The sequence below is a fragment of the Trachurus japonicus genome, chromosome 14 (assembly GCF_045865225.1).
Source record: "Trachurus japonicus isolate A0001 chromosome 14, Traja_1.0".
Taxonomy (NCBI): domain Eukaryota; kingdom Metazoa; phylum Chordata; class Actinopteri; order Carangiformes; family Carangidae; genus Trachurus; species Trachurus japonicus.
Genome location: NC_140920.1, coordinates 22,480,641 through 22,499,120, shown reverse-complemented (window position 1 = coordinate 22,499,120; position 18,480 = coordinate 22,480,641). Strand labels below are relative to the sequence as shown.

The window sequence follows — 18,480 nt, the reverse complement described above, 5'->3', positions numbered from 1 at the left end:
GATGCAATTATAACAACAATAATGGTAAAAGTGATAATAATTAGTATAATAACAAAAAGAAATCCCCTTTTTTAGAGTGTGTTGAGGAGAAGGGAACTGATTTGTCTAATATGAAGCTTTTAAGGCCTGTGAGCTAATCCAAGATTATTAGGGTTTCTCTTGCAGTATGAAAGATAACGTATAGTTAAATGTCATAATCTTGGTTTATGTAGAACTCACAAAAAAAATTAAAATAATTGAAACCAGTTTTTGTTTTAATAACGGAATATAACTGTCGTCATTTGAATTATTTCACTGGCAGTCTTGTGAACCTCCTATTATGATTCCAGATATAATATATTAAATTCCATGCGTCTTACATAAACCAAGAGCTGAAGTGAATCATTTAAATCACAATTTTGCCTTTAAAGCAGAAGTAATAGTAAGGGCAACATATGAAAATCTGGGAACTAAATCCTTACCAATAAATTTCTTCACAATTGTCTTTAGGAAAGTGCGTAATATGATGTCCTAAAATGTTGAAATTCAACTCCCGTGGGAAACCCCCTAAAAAACTACTCAAAGTTGGGGTACCCGTAACTGGATTTTTGAACATTCCGAAATGTTAAATTTGGCCTGAAGTAATTTGTCAGGGGTCAAACTAGGGGTTTTTCATGATTCTGAGTTGATCGCAAACAATAGTTTTACACCCAAAACACTCCTTGGTGGAGAAAAAAACAGCCACACCCACTTTTCTTGTTCATCGGAACCCCCATCACCACCACCAATAGAATGCATTACAGAGAAGCCATTCCTTAGCATTGCAGAGGTTGTGTCACTACTAAATACTCAATATAATATAACTTATATTCCATAGCCTTTTTTCTACGTTACGTTTTTTTGCATGTCTGTGTTTTTATTACTAGTTATTGTTTTCATATAACATTAAGTTTTATACGGATCGGGAGCGAGAGAGAAGGAAAGACATGAGGTGCACACCAGATTTCACATACCAGTAAAAACGGAAACATACACATAGCCTACACACACACACACACACACACACACACACACTTCTCACTATTGGGTACATGTACATTAAAAGGTTGCTTTCTTCTACTTTTTATTTATTGCCATGGTAAATCGGCCTAAGTATTGTTTAGTGGTAGTTGTAGTTGGTTAGCATTAAAAGTGAGGAATTTTGGATGTTGAAGCCATTTACAACCTTCGATCACTGACAGACATACTACTTTTTACAGCTGATATGTGTTATCTCCTTCTTTTTTTTAAGAACTTGAAATATGTCATGTCATTGCGTTGATAACATGCATAAGAAACTTAAAAATTGTGGTAACACTTTATTTGATGCCTATCTCTATAATGCATAATTATCATACTTATAATGGGTTATAATAATAAAAGTTATAATGCAGTTATAGCACTGTATAAGTACAGTTATAAACACTCATAAATGATCATAATGCTTTATAACAATAATCATAACACACTATAAAGCATTTTATCTTGACTTATAAGGTCAGGTATTAATATGTTATAACTATTAGGAACTCGCTGACAATGGCCACATTGATAATGCATTAAAAATATAGTTATAATGCGTTACAATTGGCTCATAGTCGTGTATAACTATCATAATAAACACTCATAAATTATCATAAGGCTTTATAACAATAAGCATAACACATTATAGAGCATTATAACTCTATTATAAGACTTGACCTTAAGCCATTATAAAATGCTCTATGATGTGTTATGCTAATTGTTACAAAGCCTTATGATCATTTATGAGTGTTTATAATGATGGTTATACACTTTCATAAGCCAATTATAACACATTATAACTATATTTATAATGTATTATCGACGTGGGCAATGCAGCGAGTTACTAACAATTATAACCTATTATAATACCTGACCTTATAAGTCATGATAAAATGCTTTATAGTGTGTTATGATTATTGTTATAAAGCCTTATGATCATTTATGAATGTTTATAATTATAGTTATACAATGCTATAACCACATTAAACTCATTATAAGTATGGTTATAATGCATTATAGAAATAGGCGTCAAAGTCTTACCAAAATGGTTGTTAGTTGGCTAACAGTAAATACATATACAATACATTAGAGATCAGCTATTCCTGTGCATGGCAGAGGTTTTCTTTAATGTCACAGAAAAACATCTACTATTACTACTGAATACTTAATATAACTATATTCTACCTTTTTACATTGTTGGACATTAATCTAGCACACATGTCAATGTCATGTCAAAAACCTGGGGGAGATCTATCCTGCGATACACTTTTATATGGCCTTCAAGAAAAATATTATGTTAATAATGGCCCACCAATATAGCATTCACATTACTCACATTACAAATCCCATACACTACCAGCTAACAGCTACCACGGTCATGACCAAGCAATAGGCCCAAGCTGGAATGAACAAGTTTGTGACACACTGCAACATCTATCTTTTTCCATTCTTCAAAAAGAGCCTGAATGCTCGATGGCACCACTGTGTATTTTTTGTACTTTTCCTATCTTCATTTCGAACAAACTTGTTTCAGTTGTTGCTGGAATGTGAAATCTGGTGCATGTCCACTGTCTTTTCTCTCTCGCTGCTTGCTACCGGTCCGCATAATAAATTACATTTATAATAACTTTTTTAATAAATTTAGCGACACCACAAAATCCTGGAGGGTCTGTATAATGTCCTATAGAAAAAAGGGTAGAATAAAAGTCATATTATATTGAGTATTTAGTAGTATTATGTAACACAACCTCTGCAATGATAAGGAAGGGCTTCTCTGTAATACATTCTATTGGTGGTATGGGGGTTCCAATGAACAAGAAAAGTGGGTGTGGCTGTTTTTTTCTCCACCAAGGAGTGTTTTGGGTGTAAAACTATTGTTTGCGATCAACTCAGAATCATGAAAAACCCCTAGTTTGACCCCTGACAAATTACTTCAGGCCAAATTTAACATTTCGGAATGTTCAAAAATCCAGTTACGGGTACCCCAACTTTGAGTAGTTTTTTAGGGGGTTTCCCACGGGAGTTGAATTTCAACATTTTAAGACATCATATTACGCACGTTCCTAAAGACAATTGTGAAGCAATCTCTTGGTAAGGATTTAGTTCCCAGATTGGTCAAATATCTGCTAAAATGCCCTTACTATAAGTGATCCGGTGGTTTTGGCTAACTTCCTGTCAGCCGATGGAGTTAGCAGTCCCCGCCCTCGTCCCTACGTCACCACATTCACGCACATCCCTTGGCTGCACACACAGAGAGGACCGCCCCTTTATGCCGTTCTCTCTCCTCATTGGATAAAGGTTGTAGGATACAAGGAAAGTTTTCTCCTCGGCTTACAGCAGAGCAGAGTGACTGACAGACCCGTGTTTCAGACCAAACACTCTATAGAAGTGATTGCTGTCGGAAGATAGAACTATTTAAGACTTATATTAACACAAACATTCTGCTTACTTCTGCTTTAAAGTAAATTGAAATTTGTCTGCTCTCAAAAAAAAAAAACGACACCTCAGCCTGCCCCACCCTTGTCGGCGTGTCCCGCTATCTCAGCAGTGCCGACAGAAACGATAAACAAAGCCACAAAATTAAAACCCAAATTGCAACACATGTAATTTGTCCTTTAAAAATGTCGCAGCAATTGTTTTATTCATTAAGCAAAAGCTCACAAAATATTCAACAGTTGAAGACACATTGATGTTCAAAGGAGACACTAATGAATCTGGATATGACAGAGGACAGAAGGATGCTGCGGTGCCCTCTACCTCCCTCCCTGAATCTCTAATTCTGTGTCTCCTTCACTGCCCCGTTTGACCCTGCGAAAGGCTCTGAGCTTACTTTTGTTTATCTGGCAGGGGATGGAGAAGCCCCCGCCCCCCTCCGCCCCCCCCACCCCCCTACCCACACCCCTTCACCATTCTCCCACTCTGTCTTTCTTCCCTGAAAGATATTTCCAAATGAGTGAGCCCAGACCACAGCTGCCTCTCTGACGCATTAATCACTTGGCTGCCGCCCCCTCCATGCCTACATGCACACAAACGCTCTTGTGCTCACACACACACACATACACACACATACACACACACTCATGCACGCGCTCATGGATAACCTGGTTTGGCTCGCTCAGAAGTAAAGTCATGTAGCGCCGCCACCATGTAATGTAAGCACGTGTCAATGCGCACAACTTGAGCACGTAGATGGGAAACACACTGGGATGATACACACACAAACACACAAAGCATCCACCCACCACTCAAGTGATCTTGACTCTTTATACTACACCAACTCCCTCTCTCTCCATCCAGCCATGGCTCCCACATGACCCTCCATTTTCCTCATCATTAGCGACACCAACCAGCAGCCACGTTCCATCCATCCCTCCCTCCTACCCCTCCTGCCTCCCTCGCTGCTTCTCTGTTTACTTCTTGATTTCTTTATTTGAATCCAGCACAGCGCCTCCCCTCCTGCTCCTCTGTGTAAAGAGGGGCATGAAAAGCAGGAGGAAGAGAGAGGAAGAGAGGGGAGGAAAGCCTGTTTTGGATGTTAATTTGTAGGAAATCATATGTAAAGTGATGCACCTGGTTTATGTAACTGCCCTGTAGGAGATGAGTGGTGGATGTTACACATCCTGACAGTGGAGCTTGATGAGGCCAAGTCATCAGTGGTTACACTAATACAAGCTCCTGTTCGTTATAGGAATATAATTATTTTTGGACTGAAACTACAAACCAAACCGTTTGTAATGGTGCAAAAACTTTTCAAACTTCTCAGAAACACCCACAGCTGCGCTGATAAATATTAATTTTTTTATTAACAGTGGGTCAGATGACTTTGTGTAATGGGATAGGTGTACCCCCTCAGCTCCACCGTGCTTTTTAGCCTGTTTTTCCAGCCAACAAACTTTGCTCTTAGCTTCTTTTTCAGTTGAAGCAGGATGCTGTAGTGAAAAAAGTTCTGTCAAACCCATAATAAGCTACCTGCCCAATTCAAAAAAGAAAAAAAAGACTTACAAGGTAAGCAAACAGCAGGTTGAGAAATTCAAACATTCAGTTGCTAAAGAGCCAGTATTGTTGGAGAGGTGTGTGTCCCTTTGTTGACCTTTCAGCCATTAAATTGACTTGGACTTAAATTTACAATAGTGTAAGATACTATATCTATTTCTTTGTTTATTTATGTGAGACTAAAATCTATTTTCATCGCAATTAACAACAATTTTTATTTACAAATGCAGCCTGAAAGCCAAAGGGAGTGAAAAATTGGCCTCACAAAAACAGATGGGTGACAAATTGTCAAAAAAAAAAGGAAAAAAGCTGACAAAGGATGACAAAGCCAATCCCATCCAAAGGGAATGTGTTAATGGTTTCATGAGTGCGAAAACTATGTGAATCATGTGTTATGGCCCAAACAGTCATCAGGTCTCAACATTAATGAACTCTTACAACAGGTTTTTGACTGATGGGTTGGACATCACTCTCCACCACCATCATGAAAACACCAAATATATTTTGGGAAAATGGTAGTCATCATCCAGTATCGAGTCAGTGTCAAGGAGCACTGGAGCCTTTCTGGCTACACTTACTGGCCCTACAACATGTGTGTTTTTTCCATTTCAATTGGGTCACCTCTGTCACATTCCAATACCAATGTGAAGTTATATTTGAAATTAAGCCACTTTCTCTCAAGTATCTGCTAAAATGATCATGACATTTCCCTACTGTATCAAGAGACTTCTTGCAAAGCTATCTGTGCTGCAGTTGTGTGTTCAGTATTTCAAACATGCGCTCTTGATGTTAAGTGGCCTTTGGTGAGTCAAAGAGCATGTAAATTAATCTGCAAATGCAGCTGAAGCAGCATCAGTTTGTATTTCATGGAAAACTGAACACGCTAAATAACATCAGTTAATTGCAGCTGCAACAGAAATCATCTATCATCATTACCTATACAAGCTTTGTAATTTCATTGGAGCTCACTACAGGGCCCAACAGTCACTCAGTTCATTTTATAGTTTGTGTTAGGGTAACTTTCTATTTTGTCATTAGGATCTTGGGATGGATGTCTGTAGTTTCTTTTTTTTTGGTTTGTTTTTTGAGGACACTCACAGACCAAAGCTTCACATTGACCCACTAACATTTTCAATGGATCCAACTGGATGATTTTTGATTATTGGCTGTTTCTTGTTGTTGGAGAAATCATTGGCCAATCTGAGCTTTAAATCCAGAAAAAAAGCTGCAACCGTACTAAATATAACAAGTGTGAATAAGTTCGATTCAGCTTCGCAGGTTGTAAATTGACTTACAGAGATGAGAGCTTGTATCACACACATTGACATATTTCATAATCTTCATGAAAGACAGAGAGTGCTCCAAGCAACTGCTGTTGAAGACTCTGGTTGAATCAAAGTGGCATTGACAGAAAGGTTGCTCAGTATTAGAGTGAAACCAACCAGCATCCTTCTCTATAGAAACTGGCTGCCATAAAGGTGACGTTAACCTGATTAGGAATAAATTATCTTGGTTATTTCTAGTGACACAAATGTCAGATGTTTATACATGTCCTATGCAATTCTGTTTCATCACATATAGAGAATATTGCACCAATATAGCGCGCCCTATGGACCTCATCCTCAGCTTCTAGAGCTTAATGGCATCTGTATTGTTGACCTCTGAAAATCAGTTTAGTGACATGTTTGCAGCGGCACTCAGTGATCTGTTTGGCAGCAGCTGTTGCATATTCATCAATAATTACTTCATAATGACCCTCTTTTTTTTTTCTCTCCCAGAGACGCTTATTTACATCATAGTAACACTGGACTAAACTACGTATGCATTTTGACGCTGGCATCGCAGCTTCCATTAGCTAATGAGATTATTTCCATGAAGCACCAGCGCCTGTAGCGAATGTTTGTACAACTTGCGCTATCTGCTTTTAAATAGCTGCAAAGTCTGGTGGACAAAATTGGCCTCAGATAATAACACAACACATCGTCAGACAGCAGCTGGACATGTGCTATTTTTTTTTTTTTTGGCATATTATCATAAACAAACCACAATATAGCAGTGTACATAGAGCTTCTGTTAAATACTACACAGAGATATTTATTTTATTTTGATTTATTTACTGGCATTGTTGAATTTTTTTTCTCTGCGCTGAGATAAAGGATTTTTTTTCCCCCTGTGCAGCTAGCGTACAGCAGCAGTGGTAGCACAAAAGCCACTTACATGCTCGCTGCAAGCATGTAACACCCTACAAGGCTCTTCACACCCCATTCTTACATAATGTGTCACAAATCCACTGTTCCACCAAGCATCAGTGGGAGAGGTACTATAGAGTGTGTGTGTGTGTGTGTGTGTGTGTGTGTGTGTGTGGTAGGGGAAGGGGAAGGGCTGGAGGAGCGTAGCTGTGAAAAACATTCGGTATAATAGCTGACGCTTTAATTAATGTTACATACAAACATGCAGTGTCATTGTATTCATAGTCGAGTTAACTGAAAAGCTTTAGCTCTGGCAAGGTCAATCAGCCACAACTACTACTGAATGGATTGCCACGAAATTCTGTATAATTCCACAGGATAATTTGTAATAACTTTATTGATCCCCTGACTTTTCAAACAGTACCATCACCTGGGCAACATTTCAATTTGTCCAGTACGTTGCTACTTTTGTTGTTTGTGTTCATGAAGTGCGTCAAAGTGGTTTTATTAAAGCCTTATATTAGTTTCCATATATATAACTGCCTTAGTGGTTGCGCATCGCGATCTCTGGGCTCTGTGTGTTTCTCTGACACTTTAAAGCAAAGCAATTTATTAGCAATTCAGTCAGATGCATTATCTTACATTTGAATGAGTCTCAAAGGGGATTTCTGCTATCACCAGATTTAGCTTTGGTCTATTATGGATTACATGGCTGAATAATGCAATGTCAGACTGGAGAGCAGGATATTGGCACAGACTGAAGGTGTCTAGTGGTTGATATTTATATATCTTATATTACTTGACATGTATTATTAGTTATAGTGGAGTCAGGCAAAAAAGAAAGTTGTTATTTTCCACCCTATGAGTCTCACGGGCATCTTATAATTATACATAATAAATCATCATTTGCATTTTAGTTGAATAAGTCCACATGTATTATTAGGAAATCTTCATAATTACATCTGTTTTCTTACTATAGCAAGACACTTTGATGTTATATTAATGCATTAGTGTCTCTAACTGAGGAACCCAGATATACTTAAGTGGGCGTTGGAAAAAGTTTTTCAAAAACTAATGTTACACATTGCAACAAACGTTTTAAAATCTTGCTGCCATACGAGTGTGAAAATATCCAATCACCTCTGGAATGGCCCTATTGATGTGAGGATTAATTTGCTTCTCTCTGGGTTATGCATTATTCAAGAAAAAAAGAAAAGAAAAAAAATAGCAGTTTATTTCCAGTTCATGACAAAACGCTTCACAGTTATCTCATGATGCATTGTTCTGTGCCACCCACCGGGGCTCTATGAAACCATTCACTCTTCAGCAACACTCATAAACACAGGAACACCAGACATCAATAATAAAACAATACAAATTTGCGAGCACCTCTGTAGTTACTCAACAAACTGCATAAATCTTTAACAGGTGGATTCTGTAAAAGTACAGGCGTGTGATGGAAAACAGATAAAAGTGCTGCGTAGATTTCTTCAGTCTTGCAATAAGATGCAGTGTCTTTTCTCCAGACTATGATTGGATCTTTTTGTTTTAACACGCATGTTTGCCATTTCCACTTATCATGATGGAATGTCCTTTACATCCTTCTCGTACTCTTTTTGCCTATATGTTAACAAGAGGCGGTGATTGACAGCAGTCTACTCGAGCCACCGTCAATATCGCCGTCTCATTGTAGAGTCTGATCACTAAACTGACCAATGGGATCATCCTCGCCATAAACTCTGTCCGTCATATCATTGAACTTCTCTGTCATGGCCAACACACAGATTAACCCAACTGCCTCCTTCAAATCCTCACCAAAAGGGATTCGGCTGTTTGAAGTGGTCAGGCCATACAAGGATCTTGACCTTTTCTGGTCTGCCTCTAGCTGTCAGTCGGCCGCACTAACACAGCATTCACCCGGCGAGCAGCCTGCTTGAAGGGCTCGTTCTCTTCACACAGATTGCGGTTGAAATGAAGCTCTGCATCCAATTCTGTAGTCGCCTTAAGCGTCAAATACATTTTTGAAAAGCAAAGTCGCAACTTCACTGCCCTGCTGCTGCATTTTGTCACAGTACGCTGCTTCATCAGGAAGGAAGATCAAGATTCCATTTGCAAGTGAGACCTTAGTTGAGAACAATGAAATAAATACCAAAAGGAAATATTAGAATAATACATTCATTGTTCATTTCATGGAACATTTTTGTAACGTCACACGATGTTAAAACATTAAGTAATGTAGATATTTCTGGTTCACTATGGCTTTTTTCTTCATTCAAGTCTTCAGGTTATAATATCGTTTTACCTCACAAAAATACTTTCTGAGTTCTACCACTCAGACTTCTAAAAAGTAAGGGAGCTCAAAGCAGTTGCTTGCGGTTAAAGGAAGATCATGGTCATGGTAGAAAATTTTAACAAGTCAACACAGACTCAAAAGAAGGAGGTAGGAGGTGTTTACTTTTTTATTATTCAACCAAAACCATCATTCTTCTCTAAGTTTGCCAAGGTCCAGCACTTTGTACGCCCACAACCACTCCAAAATCTCCATACGAACATTTAGCCCATCAGTTCAGCCAAACCACCTTATGTGGAAGTAAAACTAGGGCTTGGCATCAAACATAAATATGACCGATTTATGTGGTTAAGTTCCAGTGAGAACCGAAAAATGCCTTGTCTTTATACCTAAGGTGTAAATGAATAAATCTCACCATCAGCCCTCTCAGACTTGTGCTGGTGATTTGAACAAACACATCTGAGTGTGAAAAGACACAGATAAATCAACAAATCAACTCCTTACAGACGGCACGGGGACATACAATCACAGATATGCTCACACACATCAGAGAAGACATGCAATCAGACATGACTGGCTGCAATCACACAGTGGCATACACACACACACACACACACACATACATACGTATATATATATATAAATTTTTTTTATAAAATTTTCCGTTTTATCACCAGGAGCCACAAAAACAAACACGTTCCTCGAAATGTCAAAGGGAAATTAATCTCTCTCAGTTGGCTGTGGTGATCAGAGACATCAGAGAGCAGCGTGGCACCAGTGTCAAGTACATAAATTAAGAAAACGCACCATACTGTACAGGATTACTGTATGTTGCGTCATGTTTCTGATGAAGACAGCGTATGAATAAATACATGTTTAACAGTAGATCTAATAAAAAATTCAATACCAGCGCTATTACTACTAATAACACCACAGGGAGAGCTGGGGTATGAAAAAAGATACATTGACAGACTGATGTTTGGATTAATATTTAATATTTTCAGCAACCTATTATCCTGCAGTCACATGCATAAGTGGGGGATAATACGCAAAATAAAATCTAGCAAACAAAGAACACATCCAAGATAATGCTGCAGTGCAGTTATATGTCAGTATTATAGTGGGTTTGTTTGCCTGGCATGGTGGCTTTCTAAATATGTATAGTGTGTATTTTTCTTCCTGAATCAAATAGAAACATGCAGCTGTTAGCTCAGGCAAAATGGAACATGGCATTTTTTTCTCCCCCTTCAATCTCAGTCTTAGTGAATTTGGGCCTCAGGCAAGCTTTGCACAGTGCAGTGGAGTGTCATTGTCTGACAACTTTAATCTAGGATTGGCTGCCTCAACTTTTTGACATGGATGGCCAAGGGCTGAAATCTTGCCCCCGTCCATCGCCATGGGCCAAGAATGTTACCGGCCAGTGCTGCATTGGGGGAAAAGCTGGAAATATCAGAGGTACATGGCACTGAATAAATCTTAAAAGTTACACCTTGACAAATATATCCTTATCTATTTTTGTATTATGTATTTTGCCCTTTATGTGCCCATGGTGTCACAATGCCTATGCCTCACGTTGTTGGACACCCCACCACCTCCCACTACATTAACTGAACTGTAGCTACAATACAATTTTGTAAATTTCAAGAACAGGAAATGAACAAAACAGTTCATTAAATCAGCAGAAAATAATTATCTAAAAAAACAAAAAAATAATACATAAAAGAACAGAAAGAAATTGATTTTTATTAAGAATTAATTAGACATCACAAAGTGAAGTTAATGCCAGTTTCTTGTTAAGATTTTCAGAAGATGGCAATTTCTTGATAATGCACAACGATGTCTGAATGATGTTAGAAATATCTTCACTGCACCATCTGAGTCCATGTGAAGGTTTTACAATAAACAGACAATTGATTATAATTGAAGGTAACATAAACAATGGGATATGGAAATCAGCATCACTGGCCATGAAAGCAGAGTGTTATGTCAAGGTCCTGTATGTACATAAGGAAAGGACTAATGATACAAAGTGAATACATAACCTCCCCGCCCCCCTCCGCCCCATGTCCCATGTCAATCAACTGCCTGCTGACTACCAATCTCTGTAAACAGCCACAGTATGTGATGTTCATGTTACGGGCAAATAATAATAATTTTCCAACTCAATCAATCCTCTACGTTGACTGTCAATTTCAAAGCTGAATTTTTATCATTTCATCATCGAACTACCAGTCACCAGTCCAGTTAGTTTATTCTATCAACAAATAAAACAGTGCAGCTTTTTTGTGGATTTTGACTGTGTAGCCAGACAATATCAGGCCAATAAAGCAGTGATTTATTCATTTTCCTGACCGCACAGTGGAGAGTTTGCTGGTCGAGATTGATGCAGATTGATGGTAGTACTCCCAGTTTCCAGGCAGTATAGCTCATATTGCTTCAGAGATTACAAAGATGTGCACTTCAAAGCCTTGCTGAGAGACTGACTTACTTTCCATGGTGGGTTGCTCTGACTGTTTGGTATTGATACAGTATATACATATTTAGATATACTTCCCATGGTGGGTTGCTCTGACTGTTTGGTTTTGATATATATATATATATTTGATATACTACTTTACTCGGCTGTTTGCTCAGCCTTGTGTTAGACCGTTGGTCTCTTCATCTGTCCAGTGGGCAGATGGATGCTGATGGTGCCTTTTGTATTTGTGTGTTAATGCACAACCTCATGTCTGATGGAAAGAGGCAAATTAAGTGATACATTTAAACATTAGGAGGAAATGTATTCAGTGCTGCACAGACTAGCAATTATATATTACTCCCACCATCTCTGATGTACCATTATCATAATATCTATTTCAATTAGGAGAGTTTGTCTTCGACTGGAGGACTGTCAGCAGTAACTAAAAGCTTCAATGTGGGACTTTTGTTGGAAGGAAGTGTATCGTTAGTCCTGTCATCCTGCCCCTGAGTCGCTAACCTTGATGCTCCTACACTTGTCGCACTGTCTGTCTCTCTGAGTTGCATCTTTACAGCCTTCACAGATACCGGCACAAAGCACAAAGTGAATACAGCCAATCTGCACTTAAAAACGTCAACACATGCTACATCCGTGCATTTCCACACAAAGGGAAAAAGAGAAGACGTGTCTATAAGTTTTCTCCTGAGGACTAGATATTTATTCTGGTCATGAGTCATATTTCTGGGTCGCATCCAAACACCTGTTTTTTTTTTTTACGCAGATGTTTGACTGGTTATTTATTTACGGCGTTTAGGATTTTAGACAAAAACCTACATTGAGAAAAACTCTATTAATGTAGCAAGGACACTTTTTATTTTCTATTCTTCTCCTGTTACCACACCTTGATGGCATGTAGGTACACAGAGAAATATATTTTCCGTACAAACACAGAGCATAGAAAATAAAATAAAAACCATGGATTTTCCTGGAACCTGCAATCCTATGATCCGGCTTGATCATCACATATCCAACTGTACCATAACCGCCTAATGTCAGGGCTTCCCAAATATCCATAATTGCACAAAACAGCATGCTCTGTTTGATCAAAGTCAATCATTTGCCAGTTTGATTGCCTTCAAAAATGTCTGTCTGCACTTTCATGTTTGGTGGTAAATGGGGAAACAACCAACATCAACACCCGGCCAGTGAAGGCATCCGTATGTCATCATCAATAGACAACAATTAGTACAAAGTTTGATGGGTAATAAAGCTTCTGCCCTTCTTCTTGCTCTTCACACTGGCCCTCTGGCACCATTCCCACCCTTTGAGACATTGATGCGTAAAGAGACTTAAATGTTAAAGGACGGGGAGAAAAAAAAGCGCCTCATGTTACAGATTCCAACAACCTTCACCCACCATCACGTCAGATGTGCTTCTCCGTAGCATCTCTCACAGTGTCTTCTGAGACCACAGCACACTCTTGTTGTTGGCCATTAATTAGTGTTGCCCCCCACCCCTCCTTTCCTGCCTCTCCATACCATCTTCCAGCATGTCAGAGTTGTTTATTTAGCACAACAGGAACAATTAAGCAGCTGACAAGGCAGCCGCCATTTGAAGTCCTCTCTACTACCGTCACTGGCTTGAAACACGACTTAGCAGACACCTTGTGGCCCCCTGTTGCTGCCTTGTAACCTTCAGTGAATGCCTTGAAATGCATTTTGTAGTATGTTAGCGTATTATCATAACCAGATGCCCACCCTACCGCCCACCTCTGCACATCTTTGAAAAATGAGGTTCAGTCTTGAATATTAAAGAGAGCGAGGTTCATTTATTTAGGGCCGCATTTGGGCCACCAAGGGATGCTGATTTGAATCTCTTTGTTAAGCTGTCTATCCTTATCTGTCAGCATCAGAGGATGCAATTTCTCTCTTCCCACCTCATCCTCCTTGTCTCCTAAATGGCAGGGATATTTAGAGGTGCTTGACAACTGAGGCATGCAAATTAGCAGTTGATGTTTCCTGTGTTCTCTCCATTTCTTTCGCTTCTCACCCCACATCTCCACCCCTGAGTTGGTCCTTTTAGCCTCTCTGTGAAAATGTATTTGTGATGCTATTTTCATAACGATGTAGGAGGAAGGTATAAACCTAATTACAAAGACTTGATCCACGAGTTTTCTTCTCTATCGACAGCAGTTGAAAGCTTGGCATAGCACCATCTGTAAGATCTGGTGTATTTGAGAGGAGTAATATTAACAGTTCACACTTAATAAAAGGGCCCTGCATCTTGTTGTGAAAGAAAAATGTAATTTCAGTTTACTGTGAGCAACACTCATTTAAAATAAGACATAATTTCAATGATTGTAAAAGTCGTTTCAACCTTATTAGTAAGTTGTAGAGTCGTATTGAACCACCTGTTTAGCTGTCACATTTATTGTGTGTGATGATGGTGCAATGTAATCCGTATCCAAATTAAACTGATCAAAAGCAGCGTTGGGCAGCAGACTGAATTGGCTGGCTGTTCTATCTGCAGAGAGCATCAAAGAGCAGAGCTGGGTACATAATATCCGCCTCAGATTACACAATATCTGGCTGAAAAACCGCCTGATCTGATGCACGTGGGGCGTCGGTAATGAAAACAAGAGTCAGGCTCAACAATTTGTTATTTCGTCATGTAGAGTGAGTCAGTCATATTTCATATCTGGATAAATTCCTGCCCGCTCTTGCCTGGTTTTGAAAGTGTGTAGTTTTTATGTGCTTGCCGGCTAATCTCAGAGGTCCAGCTCCAGCTCTGCTTTTCTGCGGACGTCGCGCCGTCATCAAAAAGCACAAGGCAACATTGGTCGGTTTGATTTGCTCAGCGGGCGGTCTGACATCAATTCATCCTCATCATCAGACCATCTGGAAAGACACAAATATATCACGGATAGAGTTTAGGGAGTTTTGCACAATGCAAGGCTTTTCAAGTCATTTCAGCTGGTTGAATAATTGCCTTTATCAAAAGGATCTCTGATTGGCTGCTGCGCCGTCTGATGCGGTTTTTATGGCGGCTTGCTGCTGAGTTTGTTTGTGATAAGATGTAGGGAAGCTGTTGGGCAGAACAGTCACATTAGCACACACCTGTGTTGCACGCTCCTGCCTCACTTTTTGTTTTCTTTCTTCTCGTTTTGTCGTTTCTCTGTCGTGTGCTACACAGCACTGTTCCTCCGATAGTGACACAAGTAGCGTAAACATTTCAAATATAGCTAGTTGATTTCCTACAGTGAATTGGTGATTTGATTTTGTGTCTGTTTGTGTTTGTCCATGTAGCCTAGAGCGTGTATGTGTGTGTGCATGTGTGTTTGTGGAAATTTACTCCATGTGTGTGTGAGAGAGTAGAAATCTTGCGCTGGGGACCTGAAATAACTATCAGCCACGACTGGCGAGCTGCCAAGCGTTGCTTTTGTAGCAATAATTTAAAATAAACCAAAGCCACTCAAGCTTTACCATCAGCCCCAACTATGGATGCAACCCCAAAGCAAAGTCTGCAACGTTATTACTGTAGTTTTTCAAATCAAAGTAGCAGAAAGCTGGGAAGAATCCATTTTTCATTCTCCAGGCAGGGATATTGTTTGTGAAACAAGGAAGTGCAACAATCTAAGTGGCGGCTGATGACAGATGACGACTGTGACCAATTTTTCCTCAGCCCACAGGCTTGTTGAGCAGTTTCCCCGGTTACTTGGTTCTATTTATTCCAGTGGACACACATTAAGGGCTTCTGGTCCGTCGTCTGTTACATGTAGCATCCTATTAGATGTTATGTTACACCGAAACTCATACTTACTAAAGCAGAATCAGATGGTACTGAAGTTCTTCATGTTGTTGCAGAAAAAAACAAGTAAAAATATGTCATGACCACATTTCCGCAGTGTTAGCTTGAATGGGACATTTTGGGAAGTTTCTAAACATGACAAATTTCAATGTAAATAGTATTTATCCAAATGGTTGAATTATACTGAGTTTTTTTGTTTGTTTGTTTGTTTATTTACTTGAATGAATTTGACAGAAAGAAGTCATTGTTTTTTCTTGAATCATTGAGGTTTTTTCTTGTGTATCTCAGATTTGAAATATATAACTTGTTATCATGGAGACTGATCTTTACTGGATGCTCTGTTTTCTCATAACTCCCTTGTGTCATTTATATTGTGCATTACTTATTTTTATTAGGCATTTTTATTCCAGTTGTATTTTTCCAGTTAGTATTCATTCAATTCATCAACTATTGCACTCTATTTCGCTTGTCTGGTGTTTTTAAAGGAAAACGTTATTTTCATTTTAGCTATGTTAATCACTCTGAATTTCCATCACTGTGCCTCCCGGGTTACCATTTACACTGAAAAAGGCCCTTCCCATGATCCCTAGGTGTTTCGCTTCACATGCACAATGCACCAATAGTAATTAATGTGTCCTTGTGTTTGTCCTGTCCTGTCCAGTGGTGAGTCAGAACCTGGTGACAGACAATGTGTCCGTGGTGGAGGGAGAGATGGCGATCATCAGCTGTCGGGTGAAGGACAACGACGACTCCGTTATCCAGCTGCTTAACCCCAACAGGCAGACAATTTACTTCAGAGACATGAGGCGTGAGTATTATACAACATTACTGTCATCTTTTAATTAAGTTGTGTTCTCTTGGACTTGCGTGTGCTTTGTTAAGTGAGTGGATTTGCTTTGTTTTGATGGGAGGAAAACTCAGCTGACATGTCAGAGGGACGCAAAAAAAAACAGGCTTCAACCACTGACAGCCATTTATATACATGTTTTATTCAAAGCTGTCACTAAAGCAGCCAATTTCCATCTCAATTGTAAGTTTTGCCGTCTTTGCAGTGCAGCCGTGTAACTTACCCAAGAGAGTCCATGGAACAAAATGACACAGCAACATGAGCTCAACAACAGGCTGATGGGGCTGTTGAGGCTTTGTTTCCCATAACTAGTTTCGATTTGGACTCTTGTTTATTTAAGCCACGCAATGTCTGAATACAGGGTCGGGGTTTGTTTCCTTATCAATTTCTGGATATTAGAGAGATATACAAATAAAAGGTTTAGGCTTAAAGGGATAGTTCACCCAAAATTCAAATTTCACTCATTATCTGCTCACCTTCATGTCGACTAAGAGCTGTGAGAGAGTCCTCCGTCGCTTCTCTGAGTTACGGGGGGGTCCGCGCAGCAGTATTTGTCCATATAATGGTTGTCAATGGATACCAACTTTCTTCGTCCAAAAAGACACACCAAAAAACATCCAAATACCTCCACACAGCTCGTCTGTAATGTCCCTCTTGTATTGAAGCCCCGACATGAGAAATGGTTCCACCGGTGATTTGCACTGACACAGGAAGAGAACCGAGACACTGGGAGCTTCCACTACAAACAAGCTTAACCCTCTAGGCCCCAAAGCCTGTAAATGTACTCCAATCACACCCCTGTTCCTTTACTTTGAGGATGAGATGTCAATATAATTTTTTTTCCTGTGTAAATATGTTCCAAATTCAGTTTTACTGGAAGTCACGTAATCCAATGGGGCTGCCACCCGGTGACATCACAATATGCAAATTAGATGAGTACATTTACTCCTATCACAAACTTTAGGTCATTGTGAATATTTTTCTCATTTACACCATAGATTTATCTCTGACCACTTAAAAGCTACATCCTTGTGAAATCCTGAAATCAAAACTTAATATTTTCCTAAATAAACTCTGGCGCCTAGAGGGTTAAAACATAATGTTTTTTTCGGAACAATTTCTCATGTCAGGGCTTCAATACAAGAGGGACATTACAGACGAGCAGTATGGAGGTATTTGGATGTTTTTTGGTGTGTCTTTTTGGACGAAGAAAGTTGGTATCCATTGACAACCATTAAATGGACAAATACTGCTGCACGGACCCCCCCCCCCCCGTAACTCAGAGAAGGAACGGAGGACTCTGAAAATTCTCACAGCTCTTAGTTGACATGAGGGTGAGTAGATAATGAGTGAAATTTGAATTTTGGGTGAACTATCCCTTTAATATGTCTAATGCTTTTGTAATAGGGATAAAAAGAGGAATGTGTCTCATAACAAAATTATTCCAACTTTACGGATAACTGTGTGTATAACATACAGGACAATTATATTGAAGCCCTACAGTACGCAGGCATCATTTTCTTGAGATCTCCAGGAAAGAGTCTGTATGTGTCTGCCTAGGGCGTCTGTACAATTGACAGTTGAGTCCAGCTTTTGCTCTGATGAGAAATCCCTGATTACCTCACTGCAGTTCTTTTGTAGTACAGCTTCACTTATTTACAGTGAGAACAAACCTTGTGTTTTTATAGGTCATGCATTGTGTGACTTAGTGAATGAAAGGCATTGTATCAGTGTCTACAGAAAGTGGGCTGTAGCTGGTAGCTGGTAGCTGACAGTCTGCTGAGAGTGAGAGACAGACAGGGATCTTTCAGCTCTGCCACGTCTTAATGTGACTGATATCAAATGGGTTTAATTA

At 39.3% G+C, this 18,480-nt stretch overlaps 1 protein-coding gene across 6 annotated transcripts in view; it reads left to right on the top strand.

Annotated features, from left to right (window-relative positions):
- Positions 1-18,480, top strand: part of cadm1a (cell adhesion molecule 1a) — a 382,219-nt gene that overhangs the window by 274,473 nt on the left and 89,266 nt on the right. For all 6 annotated transcript variants that reach the window (XM_085798374.1, XM_085798376.1, XM_085798377.1 and 3 more), the window contains one exon: positions 16,440-16,586. In XM_085798374.1, coding sequence (XP_085654500.1) covers positions 16,440-16,586 — 147 coding nt within the window. The remainder of the gene's footprint in view (positions 1-16,439; positions 16,587-18,480) is intronic.